The sequence below is a fragment of the Typopeltis vanoorti genome, chromosome 20 (assembly GCF_054136105.1).
Source record: "Typopeltis vanoorti isolate ZY-2024b chromosome 20, IOZ_Tvanoo_1.0, whole genome shotgun sequence".
NCBI classification, from domain to species: domain Eukaryota; kingdom Metazoa; phylum Arthropoda; class Arachnida; order Uropygi; family Thelyphonidae; genus Typopeltis; species Typopeltis vanoorti.
In genome coordinates, this window is record NC_143568.1 from 101,648,941 (window position 1) to 101,675,037 (window position 26,097).

The 26,097-nt window shown below is 34.0% G+C and overlaps 1 protein-coding gene across 1 annotated transcript in view; it reads right to left on the reverse strand.

Moving 5' to 3' along the window:
* Positions 1–245: 245 nt before the first annotated feature.
* Nle (notchless protein homolog 1) overlaps positions 246–26,097 on the reverse strand; it is a 97,364-nt gene continuing 71,512 nt past the window's right edge. Inside the window, exons 10-13 of the mRNA XM_090410163.1 lie at positions 22,097–22,299; positions 17,105–17,264; positions 9,152–9,222; positions 246–749 (exon numbers count right to left, since the gene is read on the reverse strand). Coding sequence (XP_090266289.1) covers positions 737–749; positions 9,152–9,222; positions 17,105–17,264; positions 22,097–22,299 — 447 coding nt within the window. The 3' untranslated portion in view covers positions 246–736. The remainder of the gene's footprint in view (positions 750–9,151; positions 9,223–17,104; positions 17,265–22,096; positions 22,300–26,097) is intronic.

Genomic DNA, 26,097 nt, shown 5'->3' on the forward strand with positions numbered 1-26,097 from the left:
GGGCTCTGCCTTGGAAACAAAAATCCAGAGCACAAAGTGTGGCATTATTATTATTATTGCGATGGCTATATGGCAGAGAGATTGCCTTGCTTTCTGAAATGAAAATGTCAAGAGCAGCAAGCTGTATTTTTTGACCAAAAGCTGGAAATGCATTATAAGTCTCATTATTATAATTTATTATAATGAATTTAAAAATTTTGATAGTTTTAAAAAAGTAGCGACTACACCCCTGAGTATTATTCCTTTTGATTTATTTCCAAGAAGCCATCTTTCTCAGAAGGAAATAATAAGTGCACAACAGCTAAAGTTAAGTAGATGCATTTCTTTTTCAAAGTTGCATGTGAAAGCATTTGGATACATTTGCAGAGAAACTTATCACAATAACAAAGCAGAAGCAGCTATGTGTGATGTTGTGCTTCAATCTCAGTGAGTGCTCTTTTATATAAAGGAAATAGTTCTGATAAAACCACTAAGGCTATTTCTTCTTTCAAAGCTATACAAACTAACAAATTTCACAGTTTATGGCTATCTTCTTCATATTACTCAGTTTATCAAGGAGCTAAATTTGATATAATAGATTGGTTCATATGAGGCATGTAGTTATATATATAGCTATTTTTCTTGACAAAGTTTGTAAACATTAAGGAGAGATTACGTTAACTGTTTCCGCATTGAGAACAGAAAGCAAAACACATTTATATATAAATAAATATATTTATTTATTGTCACCTTCTGGTCACCTTCTCCACCTACAAATAAATAAAATGAAATTAGGAGATTTAATTTTTTTTTAAAGTAAATAATTATGACTAAAATTGCTTAATTATCAAATTATCATAAATATGACACCAATTTGGTTATTAAATTAGATAAAAGATTATTTTAAAAAAAAATGAAAATGAGGCTTTGGTTGCTGAATCAATATAGGCAATGTCTCTAACTGGATAAGAAAACCTAGGTATGAATCCTGTCTGGGATGCAAAAAAACCCATAATGGCTTTCCAACTAAGAATTAGTTAGCCGGTCTCAAATGGAAGTGGTAGGGTTTCTGCTCCTGGAAACCTGGGTTTTACATCTTAAAAGGCACACACAAAGTAGGCAGAAAACACACATGATTCACTGCAGATGGAATGACTCCCATCAGAACTTTACTTAAGATTTCTCAGATAAATTTCCTGGTCATGACAGGCCTTTAAGCCTAACATGTGAAGGGAAGATAGGATAACCAGAATAGCCTCATCTTCATTTTGGATAATTATTAAATGAGATAACCAACAACAACACTATGGTACAATATCTAACATATATATATTTCATGTTTTAAAGTGAATGGGAGATGCTTAAACAGGGAGAGACAAACATTTTTGGAGATATTCTACAGTCAAAATTCATTATCAAAACTGTGTTCATAGGGCATAGATTCCTAGAATGAAACATGTGTGCATATTGTCCCACAAACGGTTCTTCAGAAGAATTGCAATCTTGGAGATCTGAACAGCAGAGTAGGAAACAAATTCAAACCACAAGCATACAGGAGCATTTTGGGAATATTTCAAGATAAGGACAAAGCTAATAATACTTAAGTATCTGCTGGACTTCTGCACAACAGATGAACTAGTCATTAACAACACCATGTTCCACATAAAAATGTGTGCAAGTTCATATAGAGAGAAGACACATAAAATAAATAAATAATAAAAAAAAAACACCTCATTGATTATGTCATTGTTGATAGTGATATCTTCATCCTAGTTCAGGAGTGTACAGAGGATTTGAAATTGGAAGTGACCATAAGTAGGATAAAAATAAATATCACGCTGAAAAGAACAGCATGTAAGAAAGGCTTAAAAAAAGTTGAGCAGCTTTTTCAGGGTAAACTGTAGACTCAACTATACAAACATTATTGAAGAAACAATGAAACAATTTAAAAACTAAAACCAAACCTTAGTCTAAGTGCAAACTCTGAAGAAAACACCAAATGATTCTAATAGGGGAGGGGGTATGTGGTGAAGTTGTCTGCAAGGATAGAAAAACAAGAACAACACGATGGACACAAGGTGTTAAAGAAGCAGTGCTGGAAAAGAAGCATATTGAAAGTTCCTGGCAAGACAAAAAAATCCAGTGCAAGTCTCCAGGATTCTCTAACTAAATTGCATAATTGCTGAAAATCAGTCATAAAAAGACCAAAACTATGAAAACAGGCAAAATAGAAGCTATAGAATAATTAAATATTTGCTCTATTTAGGCACAATTTTTAGTGAAGATATAGAACAACTGCATACATTTATACAAATTTTTGGAACCAGCATTTTTAATGTTACACTTATTTCTGAAGGATTTTTTAAACTATTCTCTTAATACGAGAGTGGCCTGAAAAGTTCTCAGCCTAATAATTAAAAAACGAATTTATGATTTCAAAATTAGTTTTATTTTTCAACATAATCTCCCTTAAGACTAATACATTTATCCAAGCAATGCTCTAGTGTCATTATCCCATCCCTGTAGTGATTCATTAAAAATGCTGACCAGCGAGGAAGTTTTAGTTTTGGGAAGCGATAGAAGTCAGAGGGAGCCAAATCTGAGGAATACTGATACATTTATTCCAGCGATGCTCCAGTGCCATTATGGTTCACGAATTTATAATTTCAAACTAATTTTTATTTTTCAACATAATCTTCCTTAAGACTAACATTTATTCCAGCGATGCTCCAGCACCATTATCCCATCCCTGTAATGGTTCTCAGTAAGATCTGCAAAATACCCCTCTACAGCTGCGCCTCTTGAATCGAATCAAAACTGACCACCCAGGAAGGGTTTTAGTTTTGGGAAGAGATAGAAGTCAGAGGGAGCCAAATCTGAGGAATAGGGTGGATGTTCCAACAACTAAAATTCATAGTGCAGATCCCTTAATTTTCCCATTGCCAAAACACCTTTGTGGGCAGGTACATTTGTCCTGATGAAAGATAATATTTTTCTTCTCGAACAGGGTCTTTTCTCATGAAATTTTTTTTGTCTAGTCTGGTTAAAAGATCGGAATAATATTCCACGGTTGCTGTTTTAACCTTTTCCAGATAATTATTAAACAAAATGCCTTTAGCATGCATCCCAAAACACCGATTTCATGACCTTTCCTGCTGATTGAACCGACTTTGTCTTCTTTGGCACTGAACAACCGGCTTCAGTCCACTGTTTTCACTGCTGTTTGGATTCTTGTGTGTTATGGTGAACCCAAGTCTCATCCATAGTAATAAATCAATGCACAAAATCAGTTTTATTCCTGTTAAAACACTCCAAGCACTGTATACAGAGATTTTCATGCAAGTGCGTTTTTGATCTGCTGTGAGCAAGCGCACCCATCTTGCGCAAAACTTTTTCATTTGTAATTCTTCATTCAAAATATATCCCACATTTTCTTTTGAAATGCCTATATCAGCAATTTCACGCACTTTGACTTGCCAGTCATCCAATACCATATCCTGCACTTGATCAATGATTTCTGGTGTTGTTTCACTTTTTGGATGTCCTTCACGTGGATCACCTTCAAGGCTGGTATTGCCACATTTAAACTCGGCAGCCCATTTCTTAATTGTTGAAAACAAAGGAGAAGAGTGCCCATAAACTTTTATGAACTTTGAATGAATTTGTTTTGGCGTTAAATCTTCTTTTACAAAGAATTTGATAACCGCATGATACTCAATTTTATCCATTTCAAGGGATACAGACAACACTTTTGCTTTAAGACAGCTGTATAAAATAAACTACTTGATAGAATGACTTGAAAATTCACATGGATGCCTATGACAGATGTACCTTAGAGAGAAAAAAATGCTGATAGTGTTGCCATCTATGGTTGAGGCTGAGAACTTTTCAGACCATCCTTGTAACTCTTACCAAGCGATTGAATAGTTTACCACTGATTTTGCAGCAACGACTAGTAATAGTGGAATTTGTATTGTACATAACTACCTAAGAGTAATGTCATAGTTGCTCTGGTTTTAATTCAAAACAACTCTACCCATTTTCCCATACCAGTCACCTGAGATCCTCAGATTTCAAATGGATGATGTGCCTAGAGTTGATTTTGAAGGATACAGTCTTTCAGTAATGTCACTGAGCACCTCTTTTGAAGTCAGGTGTAAGCTCTTCTCCACATACATCTCCTTTGCAGATATAAGTGGTTGACTAGAGTATATCTGTTGGCCTTACATAGTAGTAAGCTCTTCTCCACATACATCTCCTTTGCAGATATAAGTGGTTGACTAGAGTATATCTGTTGGCCTTACATAGTAGTATACATATCAATGTTGAATTCTAAAAATACACAGGTTTTTTTTTTTTTTTTTTTTAAATACTAAGAATGCTGGTATTTTAAATACAAATCTTTTTTAAACCAAATTATTAGGTCAAGCCTTGATGATAAATGTACTAAGGGTTATGATCAATTTAAAGAAACTGGCTATGTTAAGAAACTTTATTCTATGATGAAATCAACATCTCCTTCAGCAAATTCCTCTTCTTAATATGTAAAGATAAAGAAGTCATTTTGCCTCTTTACAAGGCCTTGATAAGACTTCACTTGGACTATTGCAAGCAAGTCTGGTTTCCGTGGTGATTCTGATACAGTGCAAAGGAGAGTGTCAAAAATGATGTCAGGATTGTGGAATACTGATTATGAAGACAGAATGAGAATTTGCAGAAACTAACGAACAGGAGAAAGAGGTGATATGATTGAGACTTACAAACTTCTGAAAGGGTCATACATAATTTGAGTTGATGGAATTTATCATTTTATGGAGGGTGGGAAGAAGATGTGAGGGCATCCATGTAAGTTGAATTCTGTCAATAAATTCAGTCTTGAATGTGGTGGTGGTGGGGGTTAAGGATAGATTTTTCTTCATAGAGTGTTGCGTGATTGGAATGGACGTTGTCTGTGTGAGTAACATGAATGAATTCAAGAATAGGCATGACAGCTAGTGCGAATAGTATGGCCTCTCTCGACGAGTTCCTAATTCCCTGGTGGTCTCTCTTAACAATAATAAAAATAATAAACCATTCAGCAGGCATTTGCATGTCATATTTACAAAGTAGGAAAAAAGATATCGGTTCAACTCTGGGTCTTTCAAAAATTATGAAGAAATACAAACTTGCTACTACCTGCAAACCAATGAACCAGATCTATAACTTGTTACCCTCTTCTAAAGACAAACTCTCACCTCTGATGCTACCTGGCATGTACAAGGTTTCATGCTCCTGTAAATTGTCTTACTATGGACAGACAGGTAGATCTGTTCATAAACGCATTTCGGAACATCAAGATCATATCCATCTTTTTGCAGAAATTTTGCATAAATCTAAACTGTAATGACGTTCTTGCTATTCCTAAAGTATGGGAAATTGTCATACAAAATTGTGTAAAATAATTTTTATATATGTTATCTTATTTTAATGCAATCTGTTTTTTTTTTCTTCCCTCCAGATATATTTTAATTTAATTCTATAGCACACTACTGCACGCATGTTAGGATTCCATTGTAATCATGCACCCTAACTGTATGTTGTTCCTAGTATTGTTTGAATTAACTGTACTGACAATGTCCTAAGATACTTAGGATGAAATATTTACTTATTAAAACTTATTACTGTGGTTATTACGTGCGTTTGTTTAGTCAGATCTGTCATATTTCTCATATAACAGTAACAAAATAATGTATCACTATATTATTACTGTACTTTTTGCTAGGTTGGAAAGTACATTATACTTGGCAAAAAGAATTATGCCCTTGTTTACATACACATTTCTTTCTTTCTCTCTCTGTGTATGTATACACACACACACACACACACAAGGTGTAAAAATTTAATTCTCGGAATAGTGTCACCTGTGTGGTGATTTGGTTGGAGTTATGTGAGTAATCATCTTTGTACATGTTTTAACTAATGTGTGCATAAATCTCAAGCTGATAGACCATTTGCTAGTTGGCCATTACAAAAATAATAGAGATCTGCATGTAAACTTTTTCATAAAAATGTGTGATTGAAATTTGGAGCAACGTGTTAACATCAAATTTTGTGTGAAAATTGGCAAAACTGCTACTGAAATGTTAGAGCTGTTAAAAGTGGCATATGGTGTGGATGCTTGGAAAAAGGCAAGTGTCTTTGAGTGGCATAAGAGATTCAAAGGTGGGCGAGATGTAAATGACGATGCCAGAAGTGGGCAGCCAAAAACAAAACTGACAGATGCAAATGTAAACAGAGTGCAAGATTTGGTACGGTCTGACATACGATTAAGTGTGGATGATGAATTGCAAATGAATCAAGAAATAGCATACATGTCATGTTCGCAGTTCAAGACCATGCTGGTGTGTTTCTTTGATCACAACAGAATAGTCCACTATGAATTCATTGAACAGGGACAAATAGTCAACCAACAATGCTATTTAAAAGTGCTGAAAAGATTATGAGATTCTGTTCAGAGAAAAAGACCTGAATTGTGGCTTGACAAGTGGATCATCCATCAAGACAATGCACCAAGACATGGTGCACTCATCGTGAGAATTTCTAGCCAAAAAATTGATTACCGAATTAGGTCATCCTGCTTATCGACCCAAACAAGCTTCCTGTGATTTCTGGTTGTTTCCAAAACTAAAGACTGTGCTAAAAGGATGAAGATTTTATGATATCAGTGATATCTAGCAAAATGTGATAAAGGAACTTAAGAGTATTCTGGAAAAAGAGTTCCAGGCCTGTTTCCAAAAATGGGAACACCATCTAAACGAGTGTATAAATGCACAAAGGGACTACTTTGAAGGTGACAATAGCCACTAATGCATAGTTCAGAACATAGGTTTTTTACATTCCGAGACTTAAATTGTCACACCTCATATATATGAAAATTCTGCATAGCTCTTATCATCTAGATCAACATCTCCAAAACTTTTGGTATCCCCAGACCCCTTTAAAATTTCACCAGTGTATCCAAGAAGGCAAAGACAATTTGAGAGAAGTTATAACAATATTTCATTCAAACACAAATAATTATAAAATTATTTGACCAATAAACTCATGAACAGTACAAGGCTCAGGTAAGAAAGGTGACTAGCATGGCAAGGAATGCAAAATCAGATTATGAGAAGAATCTAGCCAAGCAGGCCAAAGGAAATCCCAAAGAGTTCTTTAGTTATGTGGCAAGTAAGAGGAAGAACGACTATGGAAGATTAACCTTAATGAGTGATGATGGTCATGAGGAGAAAGAAGGGAATAAAATGGTTTAGTTACAAGTGACTACTTTATAAGGGTATATCATCCTAGTGAGGTTACTGCTTTAATCTATGTGACAGACACTAATGTGGGAACAGAGGTGGATGAATTGGAAGTTCTTAGGATATTGCAGCATCTCAATGTAAATACAGCTGTCAGATTAGATGGGATTTTGCGAGAATGTGCAAAGGAACTGGCAATGACTTTGACCAGGCTCTTTAATTGAAGTCTCAGCTCAGGTAGAGTTCTAAGGACGTGGAAAGAGGGCAAAATAATTCCCTTGCATAAGAGAGGTTCTAAGACTGCAGTAGCAAATTATAGACCAATCATTATCTCAGACGTGGTTAAAGTACTAGAAAAATTGTTAAAACTGTGTATCACATTGATGGCACTGTATTCCAGGAAATAGATGAAGTTAGAGATTTAGGGGTGGTGGTAGACAGAGAATTACAGTTTAGAGGACATGTTGCTAAGGTAGTCTATAATATTACTTAGCTATTGAAGAACACATTGACAAGTAGAAATAAGGAAGTTGTTATTCCTCTTTATAAGGCCTTGATATGCTCCCATCTGGATTACTATGCTCACGTCTGGTTGTCTTGGTTTCTTGGAGGGATGAGGAAGTGGTAGAGGGGGATTCAAAAGTGTGTGACAAAGATGGTGAGTGGTCTGTAATATTCCCTATGAGGAAAGACTGAGTATGTATGGATTGCAGAAGTTGGTTGATAGGAGAAAAAGAGGGGATATGATAGAAACATTTATGTTGCTTAAAGGGTTTTATTGGGTAGATGCAGGGTAAACATTTCAACACTTTGGCTAGAAGGACCAGAACAAGGGGGTCATCCCAGGAAGTTGAATAAAGATGTGGTTAGTAGGGGTGTGAGGACTAGATTTTTTGCTTGGAGAGTTGCAAATGAGTGGAATTTGGGTGCCAGAGTCAATTTTGAGTGTTTGGTCTGTTAATGGATTCAAGGATTGGATCTCCCGTGACGAGTCTTCGGACTCTATGGAGGTGCTCGTATAATAATAATAATTAATTTCTTAGCATTTATTATAATAATTATAAACGTGAAACAATTCTTTTAATTATTAAATGCATTTAGTTAAACAAATCCAGCCAGCCCGGTTGGCTGAGTGGTTAGCATATCCACTCTCCAGCCAAAAGGCTGCGGGTTCGAATCCTGTTGTGGGCATAGATGTTTGTGATTGTCTTGAATATACTAGTGGTGGTGGTAGTGGTCAGAGGTAGATGGCGCTGGTGTGTGATGATGAAAGTAGTTGCGATTTGTAGTGATGGACTGAGTTGCAGAGTGGGTACCCTCTCTCCACGAGTCCTTGACTCCCTGGAGGTGTCATATAATATTAATAATAATAATAAAAATCAATATGCATACAGTAGAAACAAAAATTACAAAATTTAAATTTTAAGTAATAAAAAAGTTTAATAACACAAATGAAATTTAGTGAAGTATTCTGAACTACAGGGTTTGAACTATTTGAATTTAAACTTTTAATGCAAACAGTTCGAACCCTGCAGTTAGAACACAATTGTGCAGTCAACCAAATGCAGCCTTAATTGGAGGTCAGTTGATATATGCTAAGAAACACATTTTGTTTATAATTTCCTTTAGCTATATACATTTAATTATATACAAGGGGGTCAATTATAGAATATACCTGCACTTATCTGTAACAACACAAGAACAAAAATATAAAAGAAAAATAAATAAAAAGTAATCAAAATAAAAAAATGCCATACTCCATAAAGACCTTATGTATACTCCTGAGGTTACATGTACCACACTTTGGAAGACGCTGGTCTACATGCATGATCATTTTTAGCATAACTGAATTAAATTATTTAAATCTTTAGTATAAACAACTAATTACTCACAGTTTAATTACTTTGTCTTTTCCACCGCTCACTACGCGCTGCCCATCTGGACTCCAGTCCACAGCAAATACCTGATAGTCAGACAAAAAAAAAATGCAATTATTAATATTAGATGCTATTTGTGAAGATATTTTACTGTTAATAAAGCAGTTTTAGCAATCCACACAGACAATACTGAAACAGCTTTTGGATTTGGAATTCAGTGATAACCTCTACCAAAACGCTTATAAGACAAACAAACATAACTAAAAATCAGAAGTAAGCCACATTATTTCTTGCCCTCCTAAAGATGCATAATGAATACATCCATGATTTTCATTGAAAACTCATTTATTCACTATTAACATATTCTGTGGGTAAACTTATCTCTTCATCTGTGACTTATTAAAGTTTAAATAATAGTGGATTTTGATGAAATTTAGTACAGAAGAAAGATGTTATACTCTATTAAATGTATTTAATTCCATTATGGAACAAAAGAGCTTTTAAATTCAATTTTCAGGCAATGATAAACAGGTGTCATTAATTTGAATCCTGTGTAAGTTGCATCATTATGAGAGAGAGAGAGAGCACATTATTAAAGAACACTAAACTGCATTTCTAAGGATGGAAGTGTGTGTGTGGGGGGGGGGGGCAGGCAGGGAGAAAGCATGCCACAAAGAGACTTCATGACATACTTAAGATTCTGCAATTTGACAATTGCAGAACTAAGATATCTCGCAGTCTTTTTTTTTAGAGAAGTGCAAATTCAACTTGATATTTTCTCAAATTTATATCAGATCAGTCGGATCTACCAGCAATATTAAATAAGGAGTGAGTGACAAATTGGTACTGGAAACAAATTTCACTATGAACAGGCCTCATGACTGACATAAATTTGGGTATTGTACTATATATTTAGTCTGAAGTACTACATAATATACACTATCTGATCAAAAATATCCATATGCCTACTCACTAGAACTTTTACTCTACCATGAAAGGCATTAATATAGAGTTGGAACGCTATCTTATTATGAAGGTTTTCTATGAGATTTTGGTAAAATGGCATGGTAATTCCCTTCCATTCTTTCAGAAGAGCACTAGCAAGTTTGGGTGATTCAGCATGGCTCACAAGCATTTCAATTCATTGTATTTGAGTTCTTCAAGTTTTTTAACACTATCTCATCAAACCATTCCTGCACCGATCTTGCTGTGTGGATTGGGATGGGGGGGGGGGGGAAGAAGAATATTGTAGTGCTACAGGGAAAGGGTCTTCACCCAACTGTTACCATAAAGCTGTAAGCACAGAATTGTCTAGAATATCATTATAGGCAACAGTGTTAACATTCCCCATTAAGAGGCATTGTGGTGTGGGTTGTTAGAACCACACCATAATGATGCTTCTAGCATCCATCAACACAGACTCATCTGTCAGACTGCCAGATGATGAAGAGTGATTCATCACTCCAGAGAACACATTTCCACTTCTCCAGAGACCAATAGTGATAAGCTTTACACATTCCACCCAGAACCGGCACTAAGGTCTTTGCCACCCGCATACAATTTCTATCTAAGCACCCCCCCCTGTAACGATCCGGGCGTGTGTGGTTCTTTTACGATAATAAAAATTTAAATTATTTATTTCTTAAATAAATTTTAACAGAACAGCCACACGTTGGTTCGCTAAATGTAACGAACTGGGGGTGTTGACTAGGCAGGATAATCGTTAAAAACCCGAATATTCAAAAAATTCTCAAAAGTTAAAAGAAAATTTTGATAAAGCCACTTCACTTTAATCGTTAAATATAATGATACAGGGATTATAGCCTTCTCACCGACCTGAATTGCTAACAAAATTAAAATGAATTTTAATTAACCCTTTCTGACCTGAATTTTTTTTTTTCCAAGGAAAAAAAAAAAATTTCTTTCTATTTATTTTGTCTTTAGGTCTAAAAAAGCAAGAGTATCAAGTATTTTTCTGAAAAATACATTTCAGGACAGGAATTCTGACCGACATTCTATATGGAATCAGTATATAGAGCTTATACTCTATAATCCAATATATGCATATTATTCTACTAAGTCATAAAAACCGACATTGGTAATATTTATACGTATAATACATACCTATTATTACATTACAAAAATGGAACTACAACATACGATACCAATTGGAATCATTTGCCACATAATATGGGCTACGAAAGCCAAGACAGTAAGTGATTCCAATTGAAATCACTAGGGCAGAAAGGGTTAAAGTTAACATTTATTTGAACTAAAGTTAAAAAAATTCTTGTATTTTACGAGTTACTAAATTCATAGTAACTTGTAAAAATTTTTTAATAATTTTTATAAGTGGAACTATCTTTTAGGAAAATGAAAGAAACTCAAGATAGAATGAGAAAATAAGAAAATAATTCAGAAATAATTAGAACATTTAATGTATTCAAAAAATAACATCTTCACAGAATAACAGAAAATAAATTAAATTACATAAATATACTTGAAATTTTTAAAATTAAAATTTTAGGGTTTTTGATTTCATATTCACAAAATTAGAAATAATGGTCTTAAAGTCTAATTTTGCACATATATCATTTTCAATAGCTATTAATGCCAAACTAACAAGCCTTTTTTGTGACATATTTGTTCTTAAGTAGGTTTTAATCAATTTCAGCTTGAAAAAGGAACGTTCACTGCTCGCTACACTAATAAGTAAGGTTAACAGTATTCTTAAAGCAATTGAAAAGTTAGGGAAAGATAAATTATGGGACATATAAAATTAAGAATATCGAAAGGGTTTTGAATATTTAAATTATCCTTCCGAAAAATATCCCTGAAAGCACATAACTCGTCATATAGTTCTATTGCATTTACGTCTTTATTGTCGTCGTCCTTCAAGAGAATCTCTGAATCGTCACAATTTTTTTTCATAAATCTTCTTTATTAATTTGTAGTAATCTATACAAGAAATTGAAATTATTATAATATGTTTTTAGTTGTTCAAAACGTTCTATTAACGAACACATTGCAATGTCTAGAGTGTATAAAACACATTCACTGTAATTTATCTTCTGGCAATTGTGGCATTTCATCATGATGCTCGTAGTCAAATTGTCGTGTCTTCTGTCGTCGTCGAACTTCCGTACCAGTTTTAAATTCTTGTTCTCCATCCACCTCTTCACTCAGTTCTTTCGCTGTTTTTATAACTTCTTTAAAATTTGTATTAAATTTGTAACTCTTGTAAGAATATTTTTTAAAAGTTTTCGATAGATTCTAAAGCAAGTGCAATGTTCATATTTTTGTCTTGAAGCATTTTTCTCACAGGGTTTATTCTGTTAAGTAAATCATGCCAAGTTATAAGAGAGGAAATAAATTTGTAGTCCTTCATTTTAGCACATAATGTTTGTGCTTCATGCTGAGCTTCTTTATTAAAATTTTCATTATTTAAAATTTCAAAAAGTGCATCGTAAATTTCTCTTAACTGATACCATAGAGGGCGGATTGCATTAATTTTACTTTCCCATGATGTTTCAAAGTTAAATTTTTTATGAACTTTAAAAGGATTGCCCAACGTTTGTAAGAGAATGAAAAGAAATTGTATATTTCTTGAATAATTGCAAAGAAACTAATTGTATCTGCATTCACTTTGGCTGCATCGTTAATGATTAAATTTAGAGTATGAGCAGCACATGGCACGTAAAAAGCTTGAGGATTTTTGTTCAAAAGCAAATTTTGGAGCTCATGTTTGCCCCATTGTCATACCCTTGACCTCCATGTCTTCAATGGGAATGTTCCATTTTTCGAGTTGTTCCATTATTGTTGCACATAAATCACGTCTTGTGGAATCTAATATATCTGCAAAACCTAAAAAGGTTTTCTCTAATCTTGACAATTCCATTGTCACAGGAAACAAAGCAAATAATAATGGTCATTTGTTCTGTTTTAATTGCATCAGGTGTGCAGTCTAAAATTATGGAATAATATTTAGATTTTCGAATTGAAAATAAAATTGTATTCCTGATTGCGTTACTTAAAGTTTCCAATATTTCATTTTGTCTGTCTTTACTCAAATAGTGTACTCTATTGTTTCGTTGTAGGGTCCTTTCAACATGATTTTTCATAACGGGATCAAACTTCGCAAACGAATTTTTGACTAATGTTAAAAAATTGCCGTTATTCCTTTCATATAATTTATCAGATGATCCGCAAAAAGCTAAATTTTGGCTACCAAGGAATTTTATAATTTCAATCAAGCATTCTAAAACACTTGTCCAATGTTTCTTTTCCATTTTATACATGCTTTGAGTCTGGCAATCAATAGTAGTTTTGTTTTTTAAATTTTTATCAAGTTCCTTCCATTTTAAGAAATTTTTCATGTGAGTTAAACTAGTCTCATGTCTATGCAAAGTTGTACTTACATTTCTCCAATCGTTATAACCTTCTACAAGACTATGTGATTCAGTAGGTGCGAAAAGTTTGCAACAAAAGCAAAAAACAGATATTTAAAGTTTCAGAATAAATGAGCCATGTTCTTGCCATGAGCTCACCGTTTTCCATTTTTCTATAATAATACATGTCGCCAAATTTACGACCATATGTATCTCTGGGATATATTTTTCTTTTGAACAGGCCCCATTTCAATTAAAACAACTCGTAATTTTTCATCAATATTTCCCCATTCACCTGGATCTTCTAAATTTACAGAGACTAACAATGTGTTAGTTTCGTGGTCAACTACAACTAAATCTTCTCCTAACTGTTTTTCATTAAATCATGCATCTTGTTATCTTGTTCAATAGTTGCAATAGTACTTTCATGCAAACTGGATGATGTGCATGGTTCTTCAACTCTGATTTCTGATGTATCGAGATGATTATAATCTGCATCAGAATATTTTAATATTTTAACAAATGTATTAAGACCCCCAATTTGTTTCTTAATATCTGCTGCTTCTTTCGCAGCATGACGCTTAAGATTTTGTGCACTGGATAACTTTTTTTAAATTTTTGATTCCATTTCTATTTTATACCCACAAGAAATTATTACACGACATGACACAGAGACAAAATAATAGTCCGCACTGCACTGCACTACTGTCAGTAGCCTACTGAGATGCGTATCATATGACTGGCTAACTAGCAACAAATGTTTTGTATGAAAATTCGTTCCTGCACATAAAAACCATTCACCATTTCACTTTAGATAGACTGCAGTAGACACAACATTCTGCAGGCAAGCATTTAGCCTGCTCTCGTTGCAAAATTGTAAACAGCCAGCTGATCAAAGAGGTGGCAATATACAATTTTTTTAAATTTTTATTCAGCGTATCTGGCCTTATTTATTTTAATATTGATCATTCTAAGAATTTTTTGTTTTTATATATTTTGTTTTTGATAAAAATTTTCTTTCTTAAAAACGAACTTATGTACCGTGCCCAGGCAGCAGCGCCCACATGCCCGCTTCCGCCTGCCCTGATTCCACCGATGCTTGATGCTGAAGTTAGGATTGTGTGAGGTTGCAGGGCCATGGAAACTTATGTTCTTCAGCTCCCTAGGAATAGCACACACACTAGTAATAAAAGTTCCACATTTGGTCTCTAGAATAGGGTTTCTGAATTAAGCAAAAAATGAAAAAAAATAAAATAAATCCTTAGCTATATACTCTTAAGTAAATAAAATATGGAATTCACTTACACTGGAAATAAATATTTATAAAGAAAATAACTGGGTCTAGTTTTAAGCATTCTCAATGCAAACAATTAAAGAGACACAAAATGATGGAATAACAACTCAAAATTAAACCATGATATGTGATATTCATTGCAAGAGGATAGTTTGATCTCTATTAGGATTCAAGGAAAGGAATGAAATTATTATCTATTAATAAAAACAACAATGAGTACTGAGTAAGATAACTTTCCATAACTGGGAAAGTTTGAGTCATTTTTGTTCCAGTTAGGATTATAAATTAAAAAGATTATATATTGTGAGTGTGACTTGACTTATTAGAATCATGGCGTTGGATGTGATCCTGATGTTCTAGGAATATTTGAACAGAATGACCTGTCTGTTCACAAGAGAGAGAGGCCACATACATGAGCAAGGAATTCTGTAAACCCTCAGATGGGAGGAGGACATTTGTCCTTAGGAGACTGTAAGAATTAATTTAATTTACAAAATGGATAGAGGAGACCAGGAAATTGATGCAAACATACTCGAAGTGATGCTAATAAAAATTATGGAAGAGAAATTGGGAGCATAATAGGCCAAACATGATTTATGAGAATTGGATGATTTTTATTTTAAGACAGTCAGGAAATCATGAGAATATAACAAGAATAAATAATTAAGTTTCATAGAATAAGATAATCTGGTGCTAGGATTAAAAACAGCCCCATATAATGTCTCTGTAAATGGGACAACACACAGGGCAATATACAGCCTACACTTAAGTTGTAATCACCAGTTTGAATTAAAGGATATACAGGAATATAGTCTTATGTAAAATCCAGTATATAACATGCAGCTATTTCACTGTTATTCATCATCCATACTAATTACATTATAAAGGAAAGTGGCATTAACCTCATATTCCAAATCAATCTTTGCTTTACATAGATGTTATACTCTTAAATAAATCCACTATAAATCTTCAGGGCTAGTTAACTAAACTAATAACTGCTGTAACAAATTCGATATGAAAAATCAACAACAACATAGCAAGAAAAATTAGCCAAGATTAAACTAGGTATATACAGAGTAGTGTTTAAACAAATTTTAACTTTTATGAGTCTTAAGTTAGGTTGGAAAGGTTGGAATAAAAAGTTAACTGATGACCAGACACAACAGATATGGCAGTTCTGAGGAAAATTAGGAACAAACAGATGGCACCAATGACAGATCATATTAAAAATATAGATATTAGAAAAGAACTTGACACCTAATATTTGCATTCAGGAATGTGTGAGTAAAGGTTAGCAAAATGAGTTTGATATGTAGGATGGCAGGAAAAGACTTGGAGGAAGATCAAAATCTAGATGAACTGATGCAAGAGTAGTGCCTTAGAAGTCCAAAATATAAAGCCTAACAATACTGGTGACCTAACATATAACAGAAGAATTTGGAAGAAAACTATTGACAAGAAACTACCAATAATATGAATTTTATTACCATCATACACCACTTCAGGGTGATATCAGAGAGGAAAAGGCTGTTTTGGAGTTTAGCACAGTATAAGATCATCTGTAATTAGAAAATTCTTTAATTTGAATACAAAGCGATTTCATTTAATTTAGAAAGCTATCTATAGGACTACAATTCTTTGTTTTGCAAAATATTGCACACAATTTACAATGAACAGAATTATGAGTGGCAAAAAGCTTAAATTTGCGATAAAGCTGCATATTTGTTAAACTAGTTTTAAATGGAGTTTTTTTATAGCGTAGATGATGGATCTGGCTCTGCCTGATATCACAGAGAGAATAAAAAAAACATTACTTTTCTTTAAGAGCAATTTATGAATACCATATCAACATCTATGTACACAAGTGTTACAGAACAATGACATGTCATATAATTCAAAATGATCCAACTGCAGATATTTAAGAAACTACTAAAATGTATTCTATTATAGAAGTAGATGAAATGTGTTCTTAGGATCATTATTCTGCACAGGAATTGCAGAATTACAAACCTATTCTACTAATGGTTAAACACACATTTATTCAGAAGTTTAGCACTAGTAAGATAGTAAAGTAGCACAGTTGCTCATCACTTTCATAATCTGAATTATTTTCTATAAGCAGCTAATTTTTTCAATCCATACAAAATTCTATGTGGTTGAAAAAGTACAAGTGACCCATTTCTGATTATACATATGTCACAAGTTATTACACTGAATTAAACAGATCTTCCTGTGATATAACTTTGTAATGCACTACTTCAAGAAATGCTATAATTTTCTCTTCACCTGATCAGCATGTCCTGGAAGGTCAATAAGCAGTTTTTTTGTTTTCATGTCCCAAACTTTCAGAGTGGAATCAGCACTACCACTAACCAGAAGTCTGCTATCCGATGACCAGGATATTTGATATACAGCTTGTACATGTCCTCTCAGGGCTGCTAAGTATCTGGAGAGGAAAAAAAATATTGATGATAGTATACAATATTTATACAAAAATTATGCTTTATTCATATTCCAGAAAAAATACACTAATGTGTATTTAAAAAATGACAATATAAAACATTGCAAATAATAAAAGTTAAAAGTTAAACTTTCATGGTATATGAATGCATTGCATAGTTCTTCTCTTCTTCTTCAACTGTTTGGGTCTGTCCACTGCTGGACGATGGTTTTCCAGACCACTCCCAATGGTTTTCCAGACCACTCGGTTTTCTGCCTCTCCCATCCAGATCTCACTACTGCAATTTGTTCCAGTTCATCCCTCCATCTTCTTCTCGGTCTTCTTTTTTGTCTTGGTCCATCCATCCATTGGTCTAAACTCTGTTGTTTTTTTTCCTAATCCATCTCTCATCACTGCATCTGGCAATATGACCAGCCCATTGTAAAAATATTTATGTAGCTATAACACGTCTAAATATTTTTACATAAACTTTACCAAGGTCGAGCCCAGTAAGACCTGTAACTTGTAAATAGTTGTATGTTATATGTAAATAATCCCAATGGGAATTTGTATGTGCTCTATGCCAAATAAAGGAATATTCTAGAAGGTATAGTATTAAGGCAATACCTTGCCAATAGTAAAGCAGAATATTTTTAGATTTTTGTAAAGACGTCAAACTTTGTGCGTGTGTTCTACATGGGAAGCTCAAGGTCAGTGCTAGGTGGAAAACAAAAGCTTTAAAAGAATGTCCGCTGCCAGAATGAATAGGATTTAGGGAGTGTAGGAGAAAAACAAAGGAAGGGTCAGTCAAAGAAAAAGATCAAGGGATTTTCCCAAAATGTTCGGTGTTCACATATCTCCGCACAAGGATTCGGAAGTGACCGACTAAAAGGCGTGGGCGAAAAGATCGCATCATCGGTTTGAGAAATTTTCGTCAGAGATCCGGAGGTCAGGATCGAGAAGTTGGCAATGGTTGTCCGGCAGATGTAAGCTGTCCAGGATGCGACGTCGGTTCGAGAAATTTTCGTCAGTGATCTGAAAGAAAGATGACGAGGAGCGATCCGCCAAGCAAAACTGATAGTCGATGACGAATTGACGAGTCTTCGTCGGGAGCTGCTGTCAGAGGGAAGAAATTGCTCTGTTAATCCAACGCGCATGCAAGCATTCCACAAGCCGATAATCTTCGCCCGAAGTGCGGCAGTACAGCATCCCAAGGAAGCATCAGTGACCCATCACCGGCATAAAGAGGAATTGAAAAAAAGACCTGACACGGAACGGAAGTCCAATTCGAAGCCAAGTATACAGAGGGTAGTAGCTATAAAGTGAGTTGACCAGTTTGTTAAATTTCCTTGAGCTTTTAAGAGAACACTTATTAATGGACTGTAAGTAGAAGCTGATCTAAATAGGCATATCTAACAGTTAATGATTATAAAGTGATTAAGTGTCAGGAATTTGTAGGTTGAAATAAGTAATAGTGTAACCATTTGCTGAAACCTGCCTATAGAATATTCCCAGCATAGAAAGGAAAGAGCAATTGTGTGTAAAAGATATTGTTTATGTGTTAGATGAGTAAGAGTTAATATTTAAGTAATAAGTACCATTGCTCAGTATAAATGATTTATGTGATATTAAGAAAATTAGTTAAATATGTGATATGATTTGTGTGAGAAAATGCAGGAACTTAACTAGTCTATTTATGAGGATTTGAATTGTGATGTTTCCTTTATTATTGAAAATGCAGTGTAAAACTTGTCTTATGTGAATTAAATCTTTGTTGTTTAAATATTAATAGAGTGTTGCCTGATATTTTAATTCTTTGATGCACTGTTCTCAAAAAAAAAAAACCAACCGAGCTTGTGAGCGGGGAAGATAGATAATCAATACGAGAATTAGATAAAGGGATAGCCACGACTGTATATAAAAGTAAGGAATGATATCTACCGAAAGTAGTAATATTTAATGCCATAAAAGGATTTCCGGAGGCGCAGTCACTAATTCAAATAAATATCTAGAGATTATTGGTATAATAAAAATAGGAATACTGGAGGTAAAAATAAGGAACAGGAGGATATAAGTTTAAAGTTAATAGAGTTGTATAAGGGAAAGAGACATAGGTTAAAGAAGTGGGTATTGATGACGAGAGATATAAGATATATAGGATAAATAAGAGAGATATAAATATATAAAGATATAGATAAATAAAAGAAAATAAAGGATATCAAAATAGATTAAAAACACCTCTAATTTACACCATCTTCACTTAACCGCCAAGTATTTGTCTTCCTATCTTTTAGTGTTACTTTTAGCATACTTCTCTCCATACAATGTTGTGTCTCAGCTTTCTGTTTAGGGCTTCTGTTCAAGTCCATGTTTCTCCTCTGTATGTTAGGACAGGAAGAATGCACTGGTCGAAAGCTTTCCTTTTTAGACTCATAGGGATGTCACTGCTGAATATGTCTCTCATTTTCCCATAAGCCATCCATCCAAGGTGAATTCTTCATTCAATCTCTTTTGTTTGGCAATCCTCAAAGGATAAGAATTGGCCCAAATATATGAGGTAACTTTCTCTATTTCCCGGTTTTCAACTTTGAGAGTTCTATGGTTTATGTATTTATTCATCATTATTTTTGTTTTTTCTCTATTTATTTTTAATCCAATTACTCTCGAGGCTTCATTTAGCTGATTTAGCCTTTCTTCCAGATCTTCAAGATTATTTGCTATTAGGACAACATCATCTGCAATTTCAGATGATGCAGCCTTTCTCCATTTATGTTTCCTTCTGTTTCCCAATCAGGGCTTCTAAAAACTTCCTATAGTGCAGCTGTAAATAATTTGGGAGATATGGTGTCGCCTTGCTGGATGCCTTTTTGTATTGGAAACTTTTCACTGCTTTTATATAATCATCATCATCAAATTCCTGCCATGTACCCTCAAGGGGTGTACAGGATATGATAGTACCACATGAAAAAAATTACATCATTACTAACTTCCTATCTACAATTTTTCTCCAAATCAGTCTGTTACTTGTTAAGACTCCAACATTATCAGATCTTATATTTCTATTGTCTAAGGCACTTTGTACCGTATCAATCCACTCACATCTTGGTCTTCCTCTGGGTTGTTTTGCTGCCAACCTGGCAGAGAACACTTGTTTTGCTAATCGGGGTGCCTAAGGGTCAAAGCTGTATAACTGAGAGGAGACCCCCACATAGCCTTTAAAGGAATGCGGAGAATGGACTCGACCAGGGCTTCTGACCTAATGTCCAATCCTCACCTTCTTGTGGTGCACCCTGTTGGGTATCTACTTGGATACTGAATGAATGAGGATGGGCTGACAATTTGGGATTTACCCGACCAAATTGTATTCTTATTGGTTAAACCAAAATAAAAAAAAATGTTTTTATATAATTTAATTACAAAAGTTGCATTATTGTAAATATGTTTTAGTGTTTCAATATATATTTCTCAGTTCCCACGGTTTCAAGTGCTTTTAGTGTTGCAAATGTTTTAACTGAATCAAATGCTTTTTTATAGTCTATATAGGCCAGACATAAGAGTTTATTGTAGTCAACTGATTTTTCAATGAGCTGTCTTAATGTGTGAATATGGCCCAAAGTATTGTAATTCTTCCTAAATCCAGCTTGTTCACGGGATTGCATTCCCTCTAGTTTAGATTTTATTCTATTATTTATAATTTTTGTGAAGACTTTGTATATGGTGAGGAGTAGGCTTATAGGACTGTAGTTTTTAATTTCTTCCTTATCGCTCTTTTTAAAAATTAATATTAGAAGTGAATTGTTCCAATGTTTCGGAATTTTTCTCTGTTTTAGGTATTTATTAAAGAGTTTAGTCAGCTGTTTGATGACAGGGCTTCCTCCCAGTTTTAAGAAGTCTACCACAATTCCATCTTCTCCTAGGGCGTTTCCATTCTTCATTTCCCACTTCACCTTGTAAGATTTCAGGAGCATCGTATTCTTCTTCACGAGTTATCCATAGTTGATTCTTGAATGTCTCAGTCTTTGTCTTCATAGAGTTCAGTATAAAATTGCTGAATTCTTTTGATTATTGCATCTCTATTTTTTATAAGTTCACCATTTTTTCCTCTTACAGCAGTTATTCCTTTGTTCCAACTGATAATGTTCATCTTAGGACCTTCATATTACTATTGTTTCTTTAATTTTCCTAATATTATATGATCTAATTTCATGTTTCATCCTTTTACGTACAGTTTTACAAATTTCCGAATATTCTATTTTATTGGTGTCATCATTCAAATCTCTTCTTTTCTTCATCAGATCTAAGGTTTCTTGACTTAGTTTTTCCTCCCCTTGGTGCTTTTTTTACACTTCTTATTTCTAGTGCACAATTCAAGATAGATTTTGTTAAGATTTCATTAGCATCATTTGCATAGTTAATCACTGTCAAATGTTAATGAAGAAAGAAGGGAAACACTTTCTTTCCTCCTTAACCTTTGTCAATAATAATTACAAAATAGACCAATTAACTACAGTGGGAACCCAATGTTGTTATTATTTGCATCTGTTGAAACATGTATTACAATTTTTTATTCTATTTTAAACTAGCTTTAATTCTATTTTCCATTCACCCTGCTTATAAGTATTTCTTTACAAGTCTGTTTATAAGTATTTCTAATGAGAGGTATTCTTTAATGCTGAAAAGAAGCTATTTTTGTTTCTTTCTTTTTCTTAAACTGAACTTTTGTTAAATATCAGGATTTTTTTGGTTGATTTTTCATTTGCAATATTAGAACTGTTCACAAATAGTGATCTAGATAGAAACGATACTTTGTTAGATAACAAGTGATTATATCAACTCACTTTCCAGTACGGCCATCCCAAATTTTAATTGACTTATCAAAGGAAGCACTAACAATAATCCTTCCATCGGGAGAAAATTTCACATCATTGATTAACTGTTGGTGACCAGTCATTCTTATAACAGGCTTTTTATCCGTTTCGGGCTTCCAAAGAAACATTGTGAAGTCATCACTTCCTGAAATCAGCCTTTCTGATTCTGAACCCTAAATAAAGAGAAATGATAACAGAAATTATTTATATTAAGTTTTCTGAAGTTACATTTGATCCAAATGTAATCTATACTAGTATATGACATGCAAATTCAAAACTAAAATCAAATATTGATCCTACATCTGATCATTCAAAAATTCATAGTAATGAATTTTTATTCTGGTTTCTCATTTGTATGTAACAGTTGTAAAGTTATCATAACATCTAATATGTATAACTAATTGTTTATAGTTTTTTGCTGTGTAAAACTTTTTTGTACGAGTACTCCGGGTGATGTCTTATGACTTAAGAAACTTGTCATGCTTTAATTGCTTATTTTTATTTACACCATAATGTAGTCTCAATATCGAAAACTTCCTACAGAACCTAGCACTATTGCTATTGTAATATTGGCTCAAATTTCTGAGGGGAATTAATATGGAAACATTTATTTTCAGCCTGGTTGGCTGATTGGATATCATATCCTTTAACCAACAAGCTGCAGATTCGAATCCTGTTAGCATGAATGTTTTAAGTGGGAAATAAATTTCGTCATCTGGTATTGATCTTTACAGCTAGATTATGTAAAAAATAAATAAAAAGATAGTAATAATAATCAGAAAAACCTTAGCCTACCAATCTACTAATGGTTTATTACTTCCTGTAAGTGGGAACCATTAAAAATTTTCTTTAGTCCAATGACAATGACTGCCTGCAACCAGATGCCAAGTGATTAATCCATCTACTTTCAAACCAGACTGCTGTGGGCTTGATTTCCCCATGGATGTATGTCACTGTCTTTTGGTAGGAGACCATCCCACATATTGAAGGCTTGCAGTGGCTTGAAAAAGGTCTATGTTTGGTCCTTAGAGCAGGGTTTCTGAACCAGGTAAAAAAATAAAAATAATAAAAAAAAAATCTACAAAATATATGTCCAATTAATAAAAAAAAAATATATATATATATATGGCTTATATGCATAAATTTATTATGCTCTAATATTTCTCAACAGCAAAACATAAGCAGCATTTAACTGAACTTAAGACAGATTAACATTCCTCAGATGTTTGCCGACTTTTCTGATTTAGTGCATAATGAAAATTATGGTACAAAGTGCCTTAGACGATAGAAATATAAGATCTGATAATGTTGGAGTCTTGACAAGTAACAGACTGATTTGGAGGAAAATTGTAGATAGGAAGTCAGTAATGATGTAATATTTTCATGTAGTACTGTCATATCCTGTACACCCCTTGAGGGTACATGGCAGGAATTTGATGATGATGATGAAAATTAGTCAAGAAACATCATGAAATAGTATGAAACAAAAAAGGATAATTAAAATATATTACCATTTTTGAGCTAAATTAAATAACTGTTGTAATAGATATGGTATGAAGGTCAGCAATAAAAAGACAAAGACAATGAAAATAGGCAGAATCATTGAAAATGTCAACTGCATTGTGAACGGAGAACCTGTGTAAAACATTTCACCTACTTAGGCAATTTTTAGTGAAGATGGTAAATTAAATATGGAAATAGACAACAGAATCAATAAAGCTGGTATAGTAGGAAGTCAAATGAATAAATTCATATGGAAGAGAGAAATCAGTCAGAACACTAAATTAGCTGTATACAAGACAGTGTTCAAACCAGTTTTAACTTACTGATCTGAGAGCTGTGTCAGTAGTAAAACACTTGACCAAAGACTAGATACCACAGATATGAGAATCCTGAGAAAGATTAGAGGTGTGAACAGATGGCATCAATGGTAATATCATATTAAAAACGAGGATATTAGGAAAGAACTGGACATTGTCAGCATCCAGGAATGCGTAAGCAGAGCTAATCTCAGGTGGTATGTCATTTAAACAGAATGGGCGAGGAAAGATTGGCAAAATAAGTGTTCTCTGCCATGGTGGCAGGAAAATGACCCAGAGGAAGACCAAGATATAGGTGGACTGATACTGTACAAAGTGCCTAAGATGACAGAAATATAAGATCTGATAATATTGGAGTCTTAACAAGTAACAGACTGATCTGAAAGAAAATTGTAGATAGGAAGTTAGTAACGATGTAAATTTTTCATGTAGTACTATCATATCCTGTACACCCCTTGAGGGTACATGGCAGGAATTTGATGATGATGACTATTTTTGAGCTAATTATTAAAAAGCTTCTGCCAATCACTTAAACCAGAGACAAACAGACACATTACTTATTTACAAAATATGATATATTTATTAAACAAAAGACTATGTTTGAGAAATTTTCTTTTGGATTTATTATTGGACCATAGTTCTTTATAAACATATACAATTGTCGACACGTTTCGCCAGCTTAAGTCTATCTGGCTTCTTCGGGACAAGAAATGGGTATACTAACGCTAAATGCTAAAAAAAGAATGAAGTAACAACAGTTAAATTAAAATTGAAATGACGCATAACATTAAGAGCATGTAGTCTTGTAGTCACTGCTTCTTGATTGCATTTTATAGTTTTTCGCGAAGTTGAGTTCTGATAAACATAGTGAATTTATTAAGCTTTTCCAAATGTCTTTTAGTATCATGCCTTGATTGCTGTTGAGATCGTCTCTTGTCCAGAGTACCACTGCAGCTTCTTTAAAGTTTCTACATCTGAAATCTTCTCGATGTATGGCATGGAGCTGTTGTACCAATCGATGGAGTGATTTGAAATCAAGAAATAATGGGCTAATCCTGAGGTATCTGTTCTCTTGTTGTTGACATCCCCCTATATGTTCTCTTTTTCAGATTTCTAGGCTTAGTGATGTTTGGCCTATATAATTCAGTCCACAGGAACATGGGATTTATATACACCTGCATACTTGTAGAAGGCAATGCTGTCCTTAGCAGATCTTAACATGTGTCGTGTAGTTTGAATAGGTTTGAAGGCAACCCTGATGTTGAAAGACAAAGATTTTTGCTATTTTTGTTGAAGCTTAGCCAGCATGAGGTATGTATGCCAGCTCAGTGGATGATGTATACTGCGTGACTGGAGGTTGTCATTGTGGGTTGTTCCTATTGAGAATCTTTTGGATTATATTTTTTGTGTAACCATTTCTGACTAAAGTTTGAGATATGAGTGAGAGTAAATCAAGCAGATCTTTTTCTTCAGTGATAATATGTGTTGCTCATTTTTTAAGCACATTATCATCATCATCAAATTCCTGCCATGTACCCTCAAGGGGTATACATGATTTTTAAGCACATGTATAATGCTAAGTTTTTGTGCATGATGGTGAGCGATTTAAAGTGAAGATAACGTCCAGTGTCTGTAGGTGTGTGTGATAGATTGTGAGCTTGCTTGATTTGTCCATTCTCTTGTTTTTCTATTAGTGTGTCCAGAAAAGGTAAATGATTGTTATTTTCCAACTCTAACGTGAACTTGATTTTTTGGTGGAAAGAATTTATTTTTTTGGGGGAATGGACAAAGCTCTATGACTGAGAGGAGACCTCCACATAGGCTTTAAAGGAATGTGGAGAACCGACCAGGGCTTATGACCTAATGTCCAATCCTCACCTTCTCGTGGTGCACCCTGTTGGGTATACCTGGATACTGAACAAATGAGGATGGGTTGGCTAAATGGGATTTAGCCGACCAAATTGTATTCTTATTGTTAAACCAATATACAAAATTATGGTACAACATGACAAAATTTCATGCTGGCTGGGGCATCACCCGGTTAAACAAGGCCCCTGTTGTTTTTGCCAGGGAACCAGGACGAACAGCAAAAAGTCAGCTACTGGAACAAATTGGAAAATACACACCAACTCAACATCACCAGAGTTAAAG